This window comes from Monopterus albus, unplaced genomic scaffold (assembly GCF_001952655.1).
Source record: "Monopterus albus unplaced genomic scaffold, M_albus_1.0 scaffold46.1, whole genome shotgun sequence".
In the NCBI taxonomy this organism is placed as follows: Eukaryota; Metazoa; Chordata; class Actinopteri; order Synbranchiformes; family Synbranchidae; genus Monopterus; species Monopterus albus.
Window position 1 is genome coordinate 1,362,056 of NW_018127926.1, and position 19,574 is coordinate 1,381,629.

Below are 19,574 nucleotides of genomic sequence, written 5' to 3' on the forward strand. Positions count from 1 at the left end.
GTGTCTTGCTGACAAGAGTGGTGCCTTTGTGAAACTAAATGTGATCCAGGTTTTCTCACTCAGTCACATAATCTCTAAACGTACACCATTATTATTTCAGGAATGGACAGTAAACCATGTACTGTACTGGGTGAAACCACATACAGTAGTGACTTCAAATACATGTTTATAGCCCATTAGAAGTTCAGTCCAAAGACTGTTTGCATTTGACACTTATCTTTTCATGCTGTTTGCTTCTGTTATCTTTAAAATTCTAAAAATATACCTTTGAATATCTGTCAGTGATGGATGATATCCCAGTTTGCCTGAGCTAGGTGTTGTACCTTTGTTTTTCTTGAAGACTCACCAGATTATGTTTATAAAAATTGCTAAACAGAACTAAGAGGCATTAAGAAAGCATTATTCAGCTGGCCCCATACTAACATCTCTTCTCCATGTTTGACTTGACCACACTGAGCTAATATTAGTGATGAAGTGATGAAGATAATTTGCTACTTGAGGAAAAGCTATATAGGAAAAACACAAGCTGCTTGATCAACTGCTTGACGGAGGTGTCCCTTTCTTTGACTTGAAGCATGACCTGAAAAGGCAGAAAAAAACAGATATTGCAGATGTTATCTTACCTGCAGGTAGGTATCTTTGCTTAGATGACCTCAGCACCTCCCCCATCTCCAGCCTCATTTGTTGCAGTGCAGCCAGCGCCCCTTCTAAAGCCACTTCTTGTGATGTGACCTTTTGTGCCCAGTGCCCAGACCCCCCACTACCTGAGCTGCTGAAGCAGCTGGCCTCCAAATTGGTGAGTCGGGAGACTTGTGTTCGTCCCATGATGAGGAGCCGGTATAGCGTTTCCTTCAGGTTGTTGTAATCCTCGAAAGAACTCTCAGAAGAAGCAACAGCAGCAGAAGCCTGATCTCCAAGTTTGAGGAGCATTAGGGTTTCTCTGAGACGGTCTTCCAGCTGCGAGGCCATCCTTCTTCCTGCTGTCTCCACTGCAGCCCCACAGGAGCCGCCATACTGGTCTACAAGCCTGTCCAGAAGGACCAATGTCAAACATTTTTAACCTTTTTTTAAATGAAGACCTTTGATCCTTTGTAACCATTTAGCATAAGAATTTGGTGTGAAATCAAGCTTGGCTCTAAAAATTGAATGGAAACTCATTTCATCTTATTTAAGACCTTAATTGCTTTGAGATCTTGTTCCTTTGTCCAACCAACCTGAGAATGTCCCCACGCAGTGACCCCATCTCCACCTTGATGATATTGTCGACGTACTGAAGCAGCATGTTCTCCCTCATCTGACTGTTCTCCAGCATTGAGAAGATTTTGTCCCATTTGGTCAGGTCAGGAGAACTGCAGGGCGCAGGGCTCGGCGTGGCTGGAGGAGGAATGGGGAAAAAGAGAAAAGTTAGAAAAGATGAAATCACTGGGGTTTCTACAGCACATATGTAGAGGAGTTAAACATGAGTTAAACATTCTGTGATTTCTTCAGCTTTTAACAGGAACTGTAGGCCATAATTAGGAGAAAAATGGAAAATATATGCTTGCTTGCCCTGTATCCAACTGCTGCGAAAGGTTCAGTGAAGGAGACGTTGCGGATTGATAGTTGAACAGCGTGTAAAGGAGAGAGAGAAAAATGTGAGGAAGAAATAGGATGATAAATTTCTGGCTGCTGCTTTTCCTGTGGGATAATCTATCTTTCTGTGTGACTAAGGAGAATGAATGAAGGAAAGGGAAGATCTGCTGAGAGAAGAAAGATAACAAGAGTAGAGGGAAACATGGGGAATGGGGGATAAAATAACAATACTCAAGTGTGAATATGTGTCAGACATATTGTTCTGATTAACACTTGGCCTCTCAACTTCTTTTTATACCTATAAACATATTCTAGTCGAGCATTGTCATAGGACCCTAGGAATTGTTTTGACTTCCTCTTCCAAAGGTACCAAAAGCATATTGGGCAGAAGGTTTCTGCTTCCTCAAAGCTACAGCCTCGATTGAGTTAATGAGCGATTTTAATGCATTTGGAAGTAGAAAAGGACCTGTCAGTTTGACTAGCTTGGATCTTTGACCCTTTGTGGTGATTTTCACCTGCATTTGAAGGCTCATAAAGTCATTTCCAAATTTTTGTTTAGATTTATTTCTGAAGGTTTTATGTTGATGGATGGATTTGTCAATTTAAAAATGAATCTGCACCTATTTTGATGACCTGGTTCCATCTTCACTAATGATGATTTTGCTGCTTTTATCTGTTCCATTTAATTGTAACCTGATTATTTTTTGTTTTTGGATGGTTTTGTCAGATAAATCATGACGTTTGATGGCATCAAATTTGGCTTTAGGAAACTAGAATTGTTCACCGTTTTCTGCCATTTCACAAACTTAACAAATGTCAGATTAACTGCAGTTAAATGAACTGCTTTATTCTTTGTGACGTTTAAAGGGAGGGCCCATGTTTTCAGTGTTGCTGTATGAATAGCAATTACAGGAACTAACCTTTAAGTACACACATACTGTAAATGTACATGTACAGGTAGATAGAAAAGTACTTGTTGTGAAAGTACAACCTATACTCTCCTTTTAATAGCAGTCGAGGTGTGTTGGGAAACTGTACAATTTCCTTTAAAGAGCTTAAGCTTTTCATTTTCCGTGTATCATGAGCTCTTCCAAGTTTTCCTCTTTATTTTAAATTCCCATTCAGAGATTTGAGCAGGTCAGAGGCAAAGATTTGTGTCTGTCTACAGGCTTTGACCGCTGTTTCTTTGTACTTCTTGCTCTTACCATTTTTTGCTTTGGCATGCAGAAAATCTTTTTTTTTTTCTTTAGCTGTAATTCAGAGCCTTGTATTACACTGCTATTATCAATCATTTGTCATCTCTTCTTTTTTGCCTTCAATCATGTTTAATCATATCACAGGCTGTGCCCAGAGCAATGTTTCCTGCCTGTTCAGTGTTGGTCCTGCAGTTCTACCTCCCACCGTGTTTAAAACAGCAAACCAATGCAACACACAAACCGTGGTGGCCACTTTCTTTTCTGGACACACTTGAACATAGACTCCACTCTCTCGTTAGCCCCACATCAGCAGCGATGCTTTCCAAAACAGCTGTGCGATGTATAGTAGTGTTTCTGCACTTAGTGTAACGTGTGTTGGTCCTGGTAGGCAGCTGAAAAAGCCCGCTCTGCTCTTCTGGCTCATGTATATTCTCTGATCTTGCTTGTCTCATTCGCAAACTCGGTTTTTGCCAACAGACTCTCTCCCTCTCATCTATCATTCTCTGTATTTTTCTTATTTACCCTTGGAAAAACAAGATACTCATCAAATTAATACTAAATTTCCCAAAAGTGGACTTGACAGTTATCAGCTATGCCACCACCAAAGTCACATGTTAATCACTAAATCAATTAAAAATCTCATCTCATTCTTTTTCTACAACCTCTTGAATCAGTCACAATATAACTGGAGCTCAGCTGTTGCTGCTGCTTGGTCTTAAGCCATAGTGGTAAGTCCTGCCTAGTCCATTGATTTCCACTATAGTCATGATGACAGTGACGGACTGAACATATAAAGACAATGACGCTAATGCCCTTATCTCACCTTTTACACAAAAGCATGCATAAATCCTAGAAGAAACTAATTCACACTGTACAAGTGAATTAAATGCAATAACACCAGCCTATTGAGGTCAGATAAATCTTTGGTTTCAGCACACACACATGTGCTGTCTAATACTTACGTGCTGGTGTCTCTCCATCTGGGATTTCATTGCCGTAGCTGTCAGTGTAGTCGACCTCGATAACATCCTCGTAGGCAAGAGCCAAACACACACACAGCGACAGGACACACACTGCCTGGAGGTTCCTCCACCGAAACATGCTGCTGCTGACTGAGCGTGTATGTATGAGTGAGAGAGAGATGTGTGTCTGCGAAGTCCCTGTGTGTGTCTGGTTTGTCTCTGCTTCCTTTTATCTTCTGTCTCACTTTCTAGAGCACTGCAGGTCTGTCACTCTCTTTTTCAACCCCTCACTCTCTCATGTTTGTCCCTCCTTCCTAATGACTTCCAACCTCTACCTCTCATGAAACGCAGAGCAATATTTTCCAAGGAAACCCAGCGGTGTATAGTATCCCAATCAGAAAGAGGGTTGACTCAATCTTTGATCACTCTTTTGAGAACTTTACATATCCATCCTTGTGAAATCTGGGAACACAGCGACAGTATAGTCCAACAGGACATGAAACATGGGTTGTAAACAAGCCAGATTATCTAAACCATGTTATTTTAAGTCAACCCAAAAGTAAGTGCACCCAAAGTGTTGGTAATCCCTCACTGCTCAGGAAAATTGTGTGTACATGTACAGTTGTGATAAACAAGGAGGAAGCAGGAAAGCTGTTAACCTGTGATGTGTTTTGTTTTGGGGTGATGATTTTATCATTTTACAGCAGTTTAGCTAACATGAATCTCCAATCTGTATGATCACTCCTTACAATTTTGCCTTGGCTGACTTCTATTTAGCGATGGCGCCTTGTTCCCATAGGCCTATTTCACCATGGAAAAGTTTCAATTTGCAACATGAAATTACCTCCTCTTCTGTTAATTGCAGTGTTTCACTAATCGACAAGACCATATCGATGATCCATGCAAATATCTGCAATTTGCTTGTGATTTGTTTGTTGAAACATGACCCTTGTAATCCACTACCAGATGTAATCTTGATGCGAGCAGTGCCAAACCCTTCTCTTTGATTTCCCGGGTCTGAGCCTAATCCTTAACACTCTCTTTAACCCAGTTACTACACAAAATTCAAGCATACAGGGAATAGAAATGAGGAAATGTTAAAAAAATTCTCTAAATTTCCATACTTGTGAAAACATTTGGCTTTCACAATTATCGAAATATCCAGGCAACCTGCGAGTGGGGAGGTGAGTAATGCGTCGTTGGAGGTAGCCCGTGTGGCGTAACCAGATCTAACTGCTGCTCCTGTGGCTCACAGAGGGATGGAAAGAGGGGGCAGAGATAATGGAAGGGGGAGGAAGCTGAGCACACACACACTTCCCTGGTTTCTGCCCCATGCAGAGACTGTGTGTGTTTGTGTGCGAGTGTGTGCGTGTGCTGAGGGAAGTTGGGTTGAATGGAACCCAGACATCAGGGGTTTCTAAAAGGGTTTATTGTTCTGTTGCTTCGTTCTGTTTATTTATTTATTTGTCAGCCTCGCTGTGTGTGTGTGTGTGTGTGTGTGTGATGCGAGTGTGAAATGCCTACATTCTTGTGTGTGCTTGTTCAAGGGGGATGGAAATAATGACTTCCTCATGGGATTTTAGGATTTGCCCCTTCTCCCCCCTCCCTCCACCTCTGTGTCTACCTGTGTCTCTCTTTCACTGCGTCTGTTTTCTCTCCCTCAGAATCCCACTGAAACACTCTTGTTCACTTGTTATCTGGGTTTTGAACAAACTTTTGATTCAGACAGCTGCAGTGTGCATTTGATGGTTTTTTTTTTATTTTTTTTTTTACTAGACTGCTGTTGTCTCTTCAGGTTTTCTCAGTAAAGTAATCGTCTGAAGCACAAAAAATGAAGTTATACCGTATGTGTCCTTTAGCAGCTACACTGATTTATTTGGGTTTATACAGTAGGAAGTGAGCAGTCATCACAAAGATTCACTGCCAACAGTTTCTAAACCATAACAAAAATCACTGCCTGTGTATTTAAAAACCTGTACATTTACATTACAGCAGGTAAAATCATGTTTTTGCTTATGTCCAGTGCATTATTAATTAGTAACAACAGAGGATAAAGAGGAGGTTCAGATCAGAATGGATGATGGAGGAAACATTTTGAGTCATGTATACATATAATGAAAATCCTTACATCTTTCTTTCCACTCTGGATCCCTTCCAGAGACAGTTGTGCTTAGTAAGTGCCTAAATACTTGCAGGGGACTATTGCTCATGCAACAAAAATGCAGAGAATTCCAGTGATAGGGGTTTTCTGGGAGAGGGTTGTCTCCTGTCTCTTACATTTTGATTTGACAGTCCCCCTTCCCCTACCTTCACCAATCTGAGGTCGCGCAGGCTGCATGATATATGACTTACGGGACATACATTCATGAAATATGAGCTGGGAGCGTAAAGTCGTAAAGTTTTCCAGAAAAGTCCCACTGGATATAATTTGTGCTGATCTCTGCAGTGTGTTTTACTGTAACCTCCCACATAAGAGTTAAGTGTCGAGTAGTTTGTCATACCAAGTTATGTATATAGTTGGATATGAATGGGATGAAGTAGAGCTACAGGAATAGTCAGTCAATTGACAGAAACTGAATTTGCATCAATTTTGGTAATGGATTAATTACTTGATTTGTTTTTGATAGGAAATTAGCAAAAACAAATCACCACTTCCATAATCCTACATGTGAAATATTTTCTGGTTTTGGATTTTTCCATTAAAGGGAACCTAACAAAAAAGGTTGAGCTGAGTAACACTTGTCACGGGGTTGTGCGCTTGTCTCCACTACCCACTCCTAAAGAGGTAGCACTCAAATCCAGTTCCAGGAACGTGACAGGGGAAGGAGCGTGTGGTCGCAGAGCAGCCGCCCATGATTGGTTGAAATTGTGTCTTCACCAATTGGTCAATAGCATTACAAGCATGGTGTGTAAACACACTCATTGGGTACAAGGTGAACGGGGTGAGTGGACCGCGGACAAAGCGGTGAAGACGTCACATTTCTGCAGGTCTGTGTTCTGCTTGTTCAGCAGCAGTTTGATAAACTGCTCATACTACATACATTACTAGATGATTGTTGCACTGTGGAGTGATACGTCCTGTCTTCCTCTGCTGTGTGTGAGAGGAGAGCAGCCCTTCTAAATGCAGAATGACAGAGAAAATACAGTGGAAAAACAAAGCAGGATGGTTTGCAGGATGATTTGCTACCAAAATAGATAATCATCAGCAACCTGCCAGAAAATAAAACAATAAACAAAATGTGTTTGGATGTTACATTTTGTTTTCTTAACTATTAAAAATGATTTCTGTTGACTTTTATATAGCGTCATTCATACATATTATGGGCCGAGTTTTAGGCAACACCTTTTTTTTTTTGTTCCCCAGTCGTGTATGTGCTATATTGTACCTTTTTCTCAGTTTTAAAAGTGTCTTAAACCACTATGGGGTTTGGTCTTAAAGGCTTTTGGAGTTAAAATGTCTTTGCAAACCTGAGTAAAAATTGAATTTACATATGTATCCTTAAGTCAGATCTCATTTAAGTTACTTGGAATTATATGCGCTGGTCCTGATTGCTTCAGTTTATAGGTTTTGCTATTGCTGTGGGTTGTAGTGTCCTCTTAGGAGTTTTCTGGATGTATTTAGCACAGACATTTTAGTACAGGGACAATGAAATAAATTTAAGATATTCAGCAGCTACGTCTATTAAAGTCATTTTTTTAAATTCAAAGTTAACCATGTCTCTGGAGTTTATTTTTTCTGACTCATTTTGGGATGCTAATGTGACATTTGGAAAAACTGCACAAGCCGTCATGTCCTCTCCTGCCTCTTCACATAAAGCTAACAATAGTTTGACAGAAAACCTAAGACATTCTCTTTGTCTTCTTGCAAAATGTCTAAGGAGCCCTTTGTGAGCTGAAGGACCAAAGGTCATTAGAAGATACAGTATTTTACTGAGATTTGCAAGTCATGCTGATCGTTTGGGTGTAAGCTGGAATGAAGGTATGAAGGTCAGAGGATGTACATAGACAAGTACAAAGACAAGCTGTGAAGACTAGTGGGAGTCAACTAAGGCCCTAAAACCTGAGGGGCAGTAAGTACATTATGTATTCAAATTAAAATCAGTAATGTGTGCATGAAGGTGCAGTAAACAGACTCAAACAGGCGAGCTCTATAAATCCTCCTGGTTCTGTGCAGATTCTTGTCCACTCCTGCCTTTTATCATTCCTCCAAACAGGCCTGTAAACTACAACTTCATGGTTATTACCAGCTCCCTGCCTTGTATCTGCCTGGTTCTTTAAGGTGATTAGTGTTGCACTTGTACAGATGGGCGTATGTCTGTGATGTATATACTATAAACTATGATTAAAGAAAAATGAAATGGACGGTCCGTCCATTTTTGTTCCTTATTACCAGTTCTCTGTACCTCTTTGAGCACACAGCCTGCGGTTATAGTAATAAATAGCTGTGAACAGCTCTTGTGTCAAACCATTTCTTTAAATTTCTGCTGTGAGATTTCATAGAAAATGATTAAAGTGAATTACATGTACATTTTTCAGCTATTAGTTTTTTGACATATCTTGGACAAGATGTCACAGTCAATGCAAAGGTAACTTTGTTGTCACATTACAAAATTTTGGATACAGTATAGATTAATTCACATGAATAAGAATGAATAATAAAAAAATGTTTGAAAAGAAAATAGTGAAGTGGACTAGTGAGGTGTACAGGTCCTACATGGAGGGCAGGCTGGCGTTGATGATTCTTTCTGCAGTCCTGTCTGTTTGCTGGAGTCTGTATCTGTCCTGTTTGGTTGATGAGCCAAACTAGACAGCGATGGAAGAGGGGTGCTGGATGTGTTTTCCCCAGCCTCACCTGCTGCTTCCTGTCTGTCAGAAAGCTGGTGATCCACTGAACAGGTGTGGGCAGGAACAGTGAGCTGGGTCAGTTTGGAGTGGAGGATGTCTGGGATGATGGTGTTTAACGCCGTGCTGAAGTCCACAAAGAGGACCCGTGCATAGGTCCCTGGGGAGTCGAGGTGTTGCAGGATGTAATGCAGTGCCATGTTCACTGCATTTGACTGCCTTTGTCAAACCTTGTTTCTCTCTTCACTCTTATTGTTTTCATCAGTGTAAATTCAAAAAAATGATTTATTATTAGAATAAATCCTCAAACATTAACACCACATATAATCTGCCCCAGTGTCAGCCCTTGTTTTATGCAGGTTATATAATTAACTCCAAAACATGACTGCAGTTACATTTACAGCATTTCTTGTTGTCTGGTGTTTGGTCAGGCAGCACAGAAAAGGCATTGTTGAAATCTTGAAATGTCACTAATAAGGAACGTACCACTGAAAATAAGCTATTGTTCAGCAATGTGAATCATTTAAAGATGTTTCATTCGTGAATCAAAGGCTGTTTGGTAATGCCAGGGGTTTTGTTGGGCTGCCTGCTGATTTATAGGAATGCCTTTATGTTGAGTCACATGTAGAGTAAGTACTGACATATTTTTTCCTGCTTCAGCATCACTGGAAGAATATTGACAACAAATGGAGAGTATTTTATTCCTTAATACAGATGTTTTATCATGACTAAGGATCTTGTGTGTGTGTATTTTCTTAAGAAAACAGTTACAGCACTTCCTCAGGACCTTAACAGTGGTATTGCCACACAAATTAAACTGAATAGTTTGATCAAAAAACATGTTGCTAAAGTATATTTGGTACATGCAGTATCTTCAGTTGCCACTTTATGTACTTTAATCTAAAGCTAATGTGGTCAAAGCCTGTGATGATTCCTACCTAGGATGATATAATTTGTGCTGCTTAGTGTTGCACAGAGAGGTATTTCTGTTATTTAGTCTTGTTAATATAAATGAAATGGATTTTTGTTGCTGTACACTTTTGGCTCCGATTTCAATATGGACCTTATTGAACTTGTTGCTTGCTTTCTCAGTTGGATTTTGTTGCTGTACACTTTTGGCTCTGATTTCAATATGGACCTTATTGAACTTGTTGCTTGCTTTCTCAGGTAACCACATGCTGTTGCGAGTGTTGCCATCAGTTTATCCCAAACAACCAGACACCATCCACGCTCACCTAGGCAACCTTACTGCAATGATGTTACAGCTGGAGTCCGCAGAACAACAACACCTCATTAGACTCATTCAAATGGTTGCTGAGCAGCATCCGCTTGTGAGTAAATCAAGCTATTATTGTGTTAATATTTATTTTACTGTAATTACAAGAGAGAACGTAAAGTTGATGTCATGCCGTGTTGAATTTTGGATAAATGCGCCATGTTTGGAGCATTATGCTCTTTATCAATCAGAGCTATATACACTACATACAGTCTATACATTAATGTCCAAACAGCTACTTTAGTGTTCAGTTTGAGTGCAGACAGGACAGAAATGGATTCATCTGTAGTGCTTGTGTCATCTGCTGAGCAGCTGCTAGCTTCTGGGGGCAACAGTGGCGCGGTGAGTAGAGCAGTCGTCTCCCAACCGGAAGATTGAGGGTATGAATCTTGGTGCCTGCAGTCCACATGCCACAGTGCCCTTGGGCAAGACACTGAACCCCCCCAAGTTGCCCGTGATGGCAGCTCGAATGCACGTAGCGGCCTGGGGCCCTCGGCTCCAAACAGACTTTCGTTGTACGTGTTACAATGACAATAAAATAAAGCTTCTTCTCTTCTTCTTCTTTAGCGTTAGCTCCCGAACTGAGAGCTGAGAGTCATTTTTCAGTCTGTCACTCTTGTAGATGGGCTCTTTGGGTCCGCTCCAAGTTAGCTAAGGTTATCTATTCTGAATTACCACAGTGACTAAAGTGATATCTAAATGATTTAAGCAATTTTTTAGCCAAACAAAACAAGAATGTATGCAGGTAAATACTATACAGCACGTATCTCCAGAAATGGTGCCCAAATCCCAACATTCAACTCAACTTGACGTACCTTAACGTTCTCTATGTATAAGAAACTGTGGGGTTATGTAAGAATAATGCCCCATCAACTGAATCAGAGCTGAGCCTCTGTTGCCATGGCATAAGAAAATGTGTAGGTTACATTTCTGCCAGTGAGAAAAGGTTCATCAGATCATGTACTGTACTTGTACTACATCCAGTAATGAGCTTATCTAAAAAGTATAGAAAATCCACAGGAACATGGTTAGAAGTGAGTAAGTGGATCAGTGTGTGTGGAGCACACACTTCTGAATAGGAATTCCCTTTAATCCTGTATATTTTGGAGCAGAGTTACTGATGTTCGACATGAGAGAAAAGTACCACATACCAGCACACAGAGCATGTGGTGGTAAAACATGGATAGTCTCAGTGACTCACTATGTCTCACTGTGGAGACAGAGAACCAGCCATCTGGAGTTACTCTAACCTCCGGCCCCCACACAGGCACACACAATATTTCTGTTGTGATTATAGCTGCATTCATCACAGAAGTTACCAAATCTTCTGCATCCTAATATGCACTTACTGGAAGTGATGGAGTACCTAAAAGATTCAAATTGACATTGACATATAACTTTGAAATTACATAACATTATTTTTATTTTTAATGGTCAAACATCCTCTCCCTGAGAGACAGTTCTTGTTTGATATTCCCATATTTGTTCAGAACAAATGACTCACAAAAAACAGTCCAAGTGGGGCGGTAATGGTGAGTCTGATCCGGTCACGGATGTATTATAGGAGCTGGCTCTTGGATTCAAAGATGGTTCCAGTCACTTGAATGAAAATTGTTCATCTGATGCATTAGCCAAAAATGTTTTCTGGCTTCCAGGTTTGCTTTCTGCATTATGCAGCCCACTGCACGTGCACATTAGTGTTTCCTCTCTGCCTCCACTCATGCGCTACTGCTCGGCCCATAGACTTTACAATTGGATGATGTCACGAAAACAAGTTTGTTTTTTAGGCTCTGGGAAAGTTTTACAATTATAAATCCCCATTGGATTAAACAGTCATAATGCAAAGAGTGAAAACTGACCTGGTTTGCAGTTTGATGTATCCTGTCAACACTTTTATACGTCTCTTATATCATTGTGGTCTATGGAGAAAATGCTTGCAGGGGTAGAGGCGGACTTTTTAGCTGTAGTAGCGAGTGGCTGCTGGGATACAGTAAATGATATGAATGGCTGAGTGAATGAAGAGGAACAGTTCACCCAGCTGGTTCGTCCAGACAGTCCTGCAGTCTGTTATTAGTCTCCCAAGATCACTCCTCTTAACTCCTGCCTTTATTAAAGACATATGAATCCTGTTTGATAGTGTTCTGTATAAGCAATGACAGAATCATTTATACTCAAAAACTTAACTTTTTTCCATCTTTATCTTTGTATCTCCTCATCCACACAGATGTTGAGCCCTCAGGTACCGGCACTGGTTGGTTACCTAGGTGATCAGTCTCTAACTGAAGCTCTTTTGGGTGCACTTGTGGATGTGTCACAGTCCAACCCTTCCTCTTTGGTCAGCTTTCTGCCAGCGCTGAGAATAGTGGGACAGCAATGCCCTGCTCTCCTGGGCCATGTGGCCAAAATCCATGGTGCAGTAGGCATGATCAGTGAGGTAACAGCACACATGATCTTACAAGTTTACATTCATTTAAAGTACTGATACAGTGTGCTTGATACAGAGGGGGAAAGTACCCATTTCAAACTGAGTACCAAGCCAGACCTGTGCTGAAATAGGAAGGAGTGAGCATTTTAATGAGTTTGGAGGACTGGGCTGCATGCTCACATGACTTTCCCTGTTGTCCTGTCAATTATGAAACACACGTCTTCACTGGCCAAGCCAATTTGATAATGGCATCATTATACAAAAGAGAGTGGAAAGTCATGAATGAATGCCAACAGCAAACTGGCATATCCACACAAGTTGAACCTGATTCAACTTTAAAGAAATGTAGCACTCATTTCCAAACTCCAATTAAGGAATATGAAGAGACAAGAAGTAAGAAGGAACACCTAAAACTCCACCTTAGGCAGTGCACAGCCACACAAACATAGACCTGTGCTGAAATAGGAAGGAGTGAGCATTTTAATGAGTTTGGAGGACTGGGCTGCATGCTCACATGACTTTCCCTGTTGTCCTGTCAAGTATGAAACACACGTCTTCACTGCACAGGCTGGGCAGGTCTGGAGGCTTTGACTGCTATTACCTACAGTATATCAGGTTCTCCTAAACAGACCAGTTGCTCAGGTGGTTACAAAGAAAAGTAGTTTTTAAAGTTCTAGCCTAATGACACAGCCATAGCACAGTTTAAGGGAACATTACCCTCAGGAAACACCCTTGCTTTTACATATGCTGACAAAGATGACTCAGCTTTGTGTGGCTACTCTTCAGAGAGTTGCACATGTATGGCAAAGCATCCTATCTTCAATTAATGTGTTTTAAGTGTGTTAAGTGAAGAAGTCTACGTTCATGTGTTATCCATCCATACTGATTAATGTGCATGGTGAACATGGTGAAGTAAAGGCTCAAAATATCCATAATATCAGTATTGTTTTAATCACCTACAGTTTGTGGGAAGATTTAAAATATCAAATTTAGTTTCTAATGAGGCTAAATGTTTCCTCTGAGCCTCATTTGGTCAATCTGCAGGTTAAACACTGCAGAGTTGGCTGCTCATTTGGAACCTAATGGTGTCTTGAAAATCTAAGTATGTGTTACATAACACATTAAATTCTTGGTCTTGAAAATCTATGTGTTACATAACACATTAAATTCTTGCAAACCTACAGACATAGGACTTGAAATCAAGGCAATACAAAGGGCAATAAAGGATGTACAGTATACCAGATATTCTATATATATTCCATGCATCCACATGTCCATCAAAACCATATCTGACATATGAGTATATAGTGCATGAGTACCCGGCTGTACCAACTTGTGTTGTGCAAATGTAGTAAATAATACATGGTTGTCCACACATCACTGTAGGGTGAAGTCGCACAGTTTAGTCAATATATATAACGTGGGTACCAATTGACTTGAGTCCGACACGAGACCTGATTTTCAGAACACGGACTTGAGCATGGGCTACATTTGAACCAGGAAGTTGGACTCTGACTCTGTGGGAGAATTCACAAGTCATATATGCTTTATGTTATCCTTTCCAGTGAGTTAAGATACGGATATTCTTTCTCAGTCAGAAAGTTTAGTTCCATTAGGTGGAACTAAAGTGAGCATGTTGGATGTGAGGTCCTGTATCAGTTAGCATCCTGACATTCACGTGTGAATGGGGAAGCTGGCTTCATCTGGTTCTCCCAAGGTCTTCTATTCTGATAACATGTGGATTTAGGATCTGTCTTCATTCACATGCATCGTCTGTTGTTGAAGGGGTAAACAGGTAGTTCTTTGAAATTGATACATCAAGTCAGAGATTAGAAATGTTTTTAGACTTGGACTGTGACATTCGCAGCCTGGTACATAATAATGTGGTTAGGGAGGTAGATTGGGGAGAGCTTTCCATAGTTACCAAGCTGGAGGAAATAAAGTTTTTTTTGTTTGTCTAGTTGTTGTTTTTTTATTACAGGTATTACACAAGTACATGTGCTCCTGCCAGAGTAGGTTGGCTCCCATTGTTTTTAAAATTATGATGCTGGAGTGATGGAAATGAAAAGGTCAAGTTGCGTCTTCCTCGGTGTGTGTATCTGTGTATGTTATTGCAAAGGCCAACGGGAAAGAAATTAATATTTTCTTGCCAAGAGCCATCTGCATATGTTTGTATTTATTGTTGTTTGTCATGATTTAGAAACAAAAGAGTTACACCAAACCCCCAAAACTATCTGGAAGTGTATAAATAATGTGTGTCAGATTATATAAAATTCACTCTTTGTTCACCAAAACACATGTAGTGAGAAACAATACCTCCCAGATTGTCCCATTACACAAAACTGGTCCCATTTTCAGCAATTTTCACAACATTAGAAATTACTCTTATTTTGTTTCTTATTCCTTTGTTATGGTTTGTTTTGTTTTGCCAGGACCAGCAATCACAACATCAGATATAATGTTTTTAATGTCCTCACTCACAATCTGTGTCATCCCCTTTCTCCAGACTCATGGTCACAGCTCATTGGTCTACCTGGTGTCCCTTCTTGGCAGCACAGAGCACAGTGTTCATCACACCCTGTTGCTGGAGATCAGAGCTCTCACTGAATGTTACCCGTCTTTACTGGGAGGCTGTGGTAAAGACATCTACAGGATGAGCAACTCTTTTACAGCTATAGCCAGACTGCTGGGGAGACGACTGGAGGAGAACACGGCCACACGCTTCAGGTTGGGAAAGACGCTAATGTGGACTGACCAGCTTTGATTTTGTCCTCATCCACTGTATATGTTGAGATTGCCTCCATTCCTCTCTTTATCTTCAGAGGACGGTGTTTTGTGTCCAGCTATGGCCACCCCACAGTATGATTTCCCAGTGTGTGTGCTCACAGCTGCTGAATTAATGCTTACATGTATTGAATTAAGGATACAGATTTAAACAACACCAAAGAACAGTTTTGTTATTGGTTCTGGTCTGACGTAAGATATGGGAAGTCAACATTGTTTCACATTTAGAGCCAATAAACCTGTTCTCCCTTTCACTTGAAAGAGCTTAATTTAGGACAGAGGATAACATAATAGGAAAATAACTGCATTGAAAAGCTAAATTCATAATAACATTATTACTATTATTTGATAAAATTATTGAAATTACAAATCGGGACTGAAAAACAAGAGATTTGCCTAAAAAGTGACACATTTATTTGCAGTTCATAGAGTAGCCCATAGTTATGAAACTTGCTCAAACCCCAGAAAATACACTTATTGAACCTGCTCATTGATTTGTGATACTAAAACCTGAAAGCACTTGATGTATTATTATTTATAGATCATTAAAATGTTTTTCTGTCTCGTTCATTATATTCTGTCCTTTGACAACTTCCATCCTACATAATTACTATATAATTAGAAGCTATGAAAAGTGTTTTTCGGTGTGGTATACATGCACAACATGCGAGGACAGCATGTGAGTGTGTTTTGTATGCATGTGTTTGCCTGTTGATGTGCAAAAGTTGGCTGCAATTTATCTGACTGCAGTGTGGGAAAGGCACGCATAGCTCTCTCTGAAATAAGAACATTGTGTGCAGGATTGGAGGCTTTTGCTTTGCTTGGGGTCTTGTAGAAGAAAGACAGAGAGAAGGAGGGACTGAGAAAGTTGGGGGGATATTTAGTTTAGTTAGAGACCAAAAGAGAGGACCATAAAAGCACATAGAAACATAGATAAGAGAAAGGGAGATTGTTCCAGCAAAAGAGGGAGACGGGGGGTGAGAGGCATAAAAAAGTCACTCATCATGAGAAAGCAAGAATTACAGAAACGCTGGCCAGAAGGGGACAAAAGGGGGAGAGTGAGGCTATTAAAATCTATCCAAATGTGTCTGTCCAGCTTTTATCTCACGTGCCCATTTACCTCCAGTCCAATCCTTTCTCCTGTCTGTGTGTGTGTGTGCTTGCGTGTTTGTTACAGGGCAGACGAGGCGTGCCCATCATCTACCTGTGCATCTCTTCCAGGAGGAGAAGGCGGGGTAGGAGGGGGGTCAGAAAAGCAGCTGCAATTACAGACCCGGGCCTTCGGGGAGGAGGGGGGGGATGCGGAGCTAGATGAGGAATCCCCTGCCACTCAGCAGCGCTACAAACCGAGCCAAGCCATCACTGAGGAGAGACATGAGATAAGAGTCAACAGGTCAGTTAGTCTGTCATATTAACATGGCTCTGCTGAGTGTCTGCTTAAATCTGACTGGACAGTAAGAATTTCTGTTCATGAAGAACAGACTGTTGCTGTTGCCACTGTCACTGTATAGTGTCTTTGATTTTATTGATCTCTAGCCAAGTTAACGATGCTTTGAGCCAAGAAGATATGACTGTGTCTATTTACTGAAGAAAACTTAGGACTACTGAAAGTTCAAGGCATGTTTTTTATTAAAAAAAAATAAAATTCTCAAATTTTAAATAGACGTTTGGTTGGCTTTTTGGATACATTTACATTTTTAGTGTTGTACTTTAGTGAGTTAGAAAAGTACTGTGATAATGAAACATCACCTGCTGTGTTATACAGTGAAGTATGTTAGACTTACTGAAGGTCATGCAAATGCATGACTGAAGCTGCAGTACACAATCATAATTAACAATATTAACAATACTGGCAATACAACTATAAAGACAGCAGTTTTCTTCCAACAGAAAAGTAATTTAAGCACAGGTGAACACTGATTACAGAAAATTAGTGCTGCATGTTTAGCAAAAACATCCTTAATCCCACAGTTCTATTTTATTTTGTTCTGTATATAATCACAAAATCAGTGCACCTTGTAAAATTTTACTTATTGTAATTTCCCCAAAGAAACCTGGTAAATGTACTGCAAGGTGTCAAAGAGACAGCTGTCAACATAAGGGAGTGAACAGAATTCAGGTCTATACAGTAGTTTTGCAGGTCTTATATTTCCTGGTCCCTCATAGGTCAAAGAGCTTGGCTCTGCATGTGGTGCGCTCACGCTCCATCAGCTCAGACGCTGGGGAGGACGAAGAGGGAGTGGTGCCGATCCCGGACAACGCCATCTCCAGTCAGCACTCAGAAAACCAGGAAGCACCACCTACTGAGAGAAAAGCGACAGGCGACATCTCTCCACCCATTACTGCTCGACTGGACAGAGGGGTTAGAAGGGCAGAGAAAGGTCAAAGTGGAGAGGAGGAAGAGGTGGAGGAAGCAGATAGACTCTTCATCCATTTCAGAGACAATATGGAGACAATCAGAGAGTTCTGTAAAGACATGGTGCGGCTGATCCCCATACCAGAGCAGTGTGTGATAGAAGGTAATGTGAGAACATGATGAGCAGCTTTCTGAATACAAAACGCTGTGTCATATTATTATGCTTGTGTTCATACAGTAAGTGTAGAAGGGGTTACACATAGAGAGGCCCAGAGAGGGTTTGAGATTAAAGTCAGATGTGGTGACTGGGGTTGATTAATGATGTGGGATTATTACACCTCCCCTTCCCCGTTTCACTCGCTAACTCACACAGTACACACACAGAGATGCAGCATTGCATAGCAGTCAAGAGGACTTGATTACTGGGATTTAATTATGAATTTTGTTTTTTTCAGGGGAATTAGTTAGATTTTAGTGTTGCATGTGAAGATCATTGAGCTGGTCACCCACCCCCGTGACCCCATCATTAGTTACTACCCTGAATACCTATCAGATTTTTTTGGCCCTCTCATAGTTTATATATCCTGCCTGGACAGACACCTAGCGCCCTATCTTGAAACAAACGAATTGCGTGCATCGGGGGTAGCGTGTCTGTGTTTCCTAATTTCCTACGTGTGCAATTACCATTTTCATGGCATGCGCATCACGTTGTCTTTTTACCAAGCTGCAGTCTGTCGACTTCGGCTAATTAGGTGACCAAGGGTGCCCTTACACGCTGGTATATAAAGCATGTCAAACTGCGTTTCTTATCTAAGGATCCATGGCATCTTGATCAGACACCTTGAATCCTCGAAACAGGACTCCTTATGCATCTGCTGTGTGAAGAGCTGTTTCCAATTATTGAGTGCCATCAATCCAGCTACTGATGAGGATCGTGTGCTTCACGTGCAACATCTACAGTCCCTTCCTACAGTTTAGCAGGAGTTAAAACTCAGCCCAGAATGTTTATTTACTCAGGCTGATGTTAGAAACCAGAGGGGAGAGATCATTCAAACACACAGTTTAAACTCAAAATTAAATAATATTAAAGGTGATACCGAATTGTTGTTTTCAACATGTTGCATCCATTTGAAAAATTATTTGTCTATACACAGCCTAACCAAATGGCCCAAATCCAGATGTCCAAAGGTTATACAGCTGTGGAGTACACAGAGTGTAACTGCTGCCAAAGGGGCTACTACAAAGTGCAGAATTAAGGGTCTGAATACTTCTGTAAATGAGCAATGGCCTTATGCACCTGTAGTGTACTGTACTATATGTGCAAACATTCAGGTGCACAAATTCAACAGTTCACCTGTGTGCACACAGCACTTCTCTCCCCCAGCCTTCCACCAAAACATGAACTTACCATTAATCAAACTCAGCTGTGACTCACCATCCTTATTATTTTACTTAATCTGTAAGGCCTAAAATTCAAATGAATATAAAACTAAAATGAGGCACTACAAAAATATACTATTAATTCAGGGGATTCCCTCATGATGCGCAGAAACCATTGACCCTTCACTAGTTTCTCCTCCTTGGCTGTGAGGTGGACGTTTGTGGGAGGCGGTGATGGGAAGATCGAGTAATCAAATGATCAAGTTATGCTGCAACAGACAGAGAGAAACACAGAGAAAGAGTTGAGTGAATTTGTCAAGTTTCAGCTGTGCAACATTTCAGCATCTAGTAAATATAGTTGAATCAGTTTCACTCTTGTGTGTGTGTGTGTGTTGCCTGTGTGACAGATTCAAATCGAGGATGTGTGGCCAAGCTGTCCTTCTCCTGTCCCCTGAAGGGCCACTACTGTCTGTACGCCAAGTCCTGTTTTAGCCTGACCAGCCGACAGCCTCATCTTTGGATTCACGTCATGCTGCTACAGCTACAGGTATCCACATGTTGAGCTGTAAAGCACAAAACTGTCAAACCTTGTTCCACACCATCTGTCATAATGCTTGAATCTTAAGAAATGAAACTGCAAAATAGCAGAACCGTATCTTCAAAAAGCTCTTCTTTAGTGTACTTATACCATATTTGGATGCCTGCGGCTCCAGGTAATTTTTGCTGTTTAACTTTGGACCATTAGAGAGCGAGTGAAACTCAAAACAAACTCAAGTGGTAT

General features: G+C 40.8%; 2 protein-coding genes across 8 annotated transcripts in view; one reads left to right on the top strand and one right to left on the bottom strand.

The window, feature by feature from the left end:
• ptx3a (pentraxin 3, long a) overlaps window positions 1–4,072 on the bottom strand; it is a 6,029-nt gene extending 1,957 nt beyond the window's left edge. Inside the window, exons 1-3 of the mRNA XM_020600278.1 lie at window positions 3,731–4,072; window positions 1,215–1,374; window positions 624–1,027 (exon numbers count right to left, since the gene is read on the bottom strand). Coding sequence (XP_020455934.1) covers window positions 624–1,027; window positions 1,215–1,374; window positions 3,731–3,869 — 703 coding nt within the window. The 5' untranslated portion in view covers window positions 3,870–4,072. The remainder of the gene's footprint in view (window positions 1–623; window positions 1,028–1,214; window positions 1,375–3,730) is intronic.
• The window catches only part of veph1 (ventricular zone expressed PH domain-containing 1), a 72,291-nt gene that overhangs the window by 24,968 nt on the left and 27,749 nt on the right, over window positions 1–19,574 (top strand). For all 7 annotated transcript variants that reach the window (XM_020600271.1, XM_020600270.1, XM_020600277.1 and 4 more), the window contains 6 exons: window positions 9,740–9,903; window positions 12,073–12,282; window positions 14,780–15,000; window positions 16,235–16,450; window positions 17,224–17,576; window positions 19,201–19,340. In XM_020600271.1, the coding sequence (XP_020455927.1) occupies window positions 9,740–9,903; window positions 12,073–12,282; window positions 14,780–15,000; window positions 16,235–16,450; window positions 17,224–17,576; window positions 19,201–19,340 (1,304 nt within the window). The remainder of the gene's footprint in view (window positions 1–9,739; window positions 9,904–12,072; window positions 12,283–14,779; window positions 15,001–16,234; window positions 16,451–17,223; window positions 17,577–19,200; window positions 19,341–19,574) is intronic.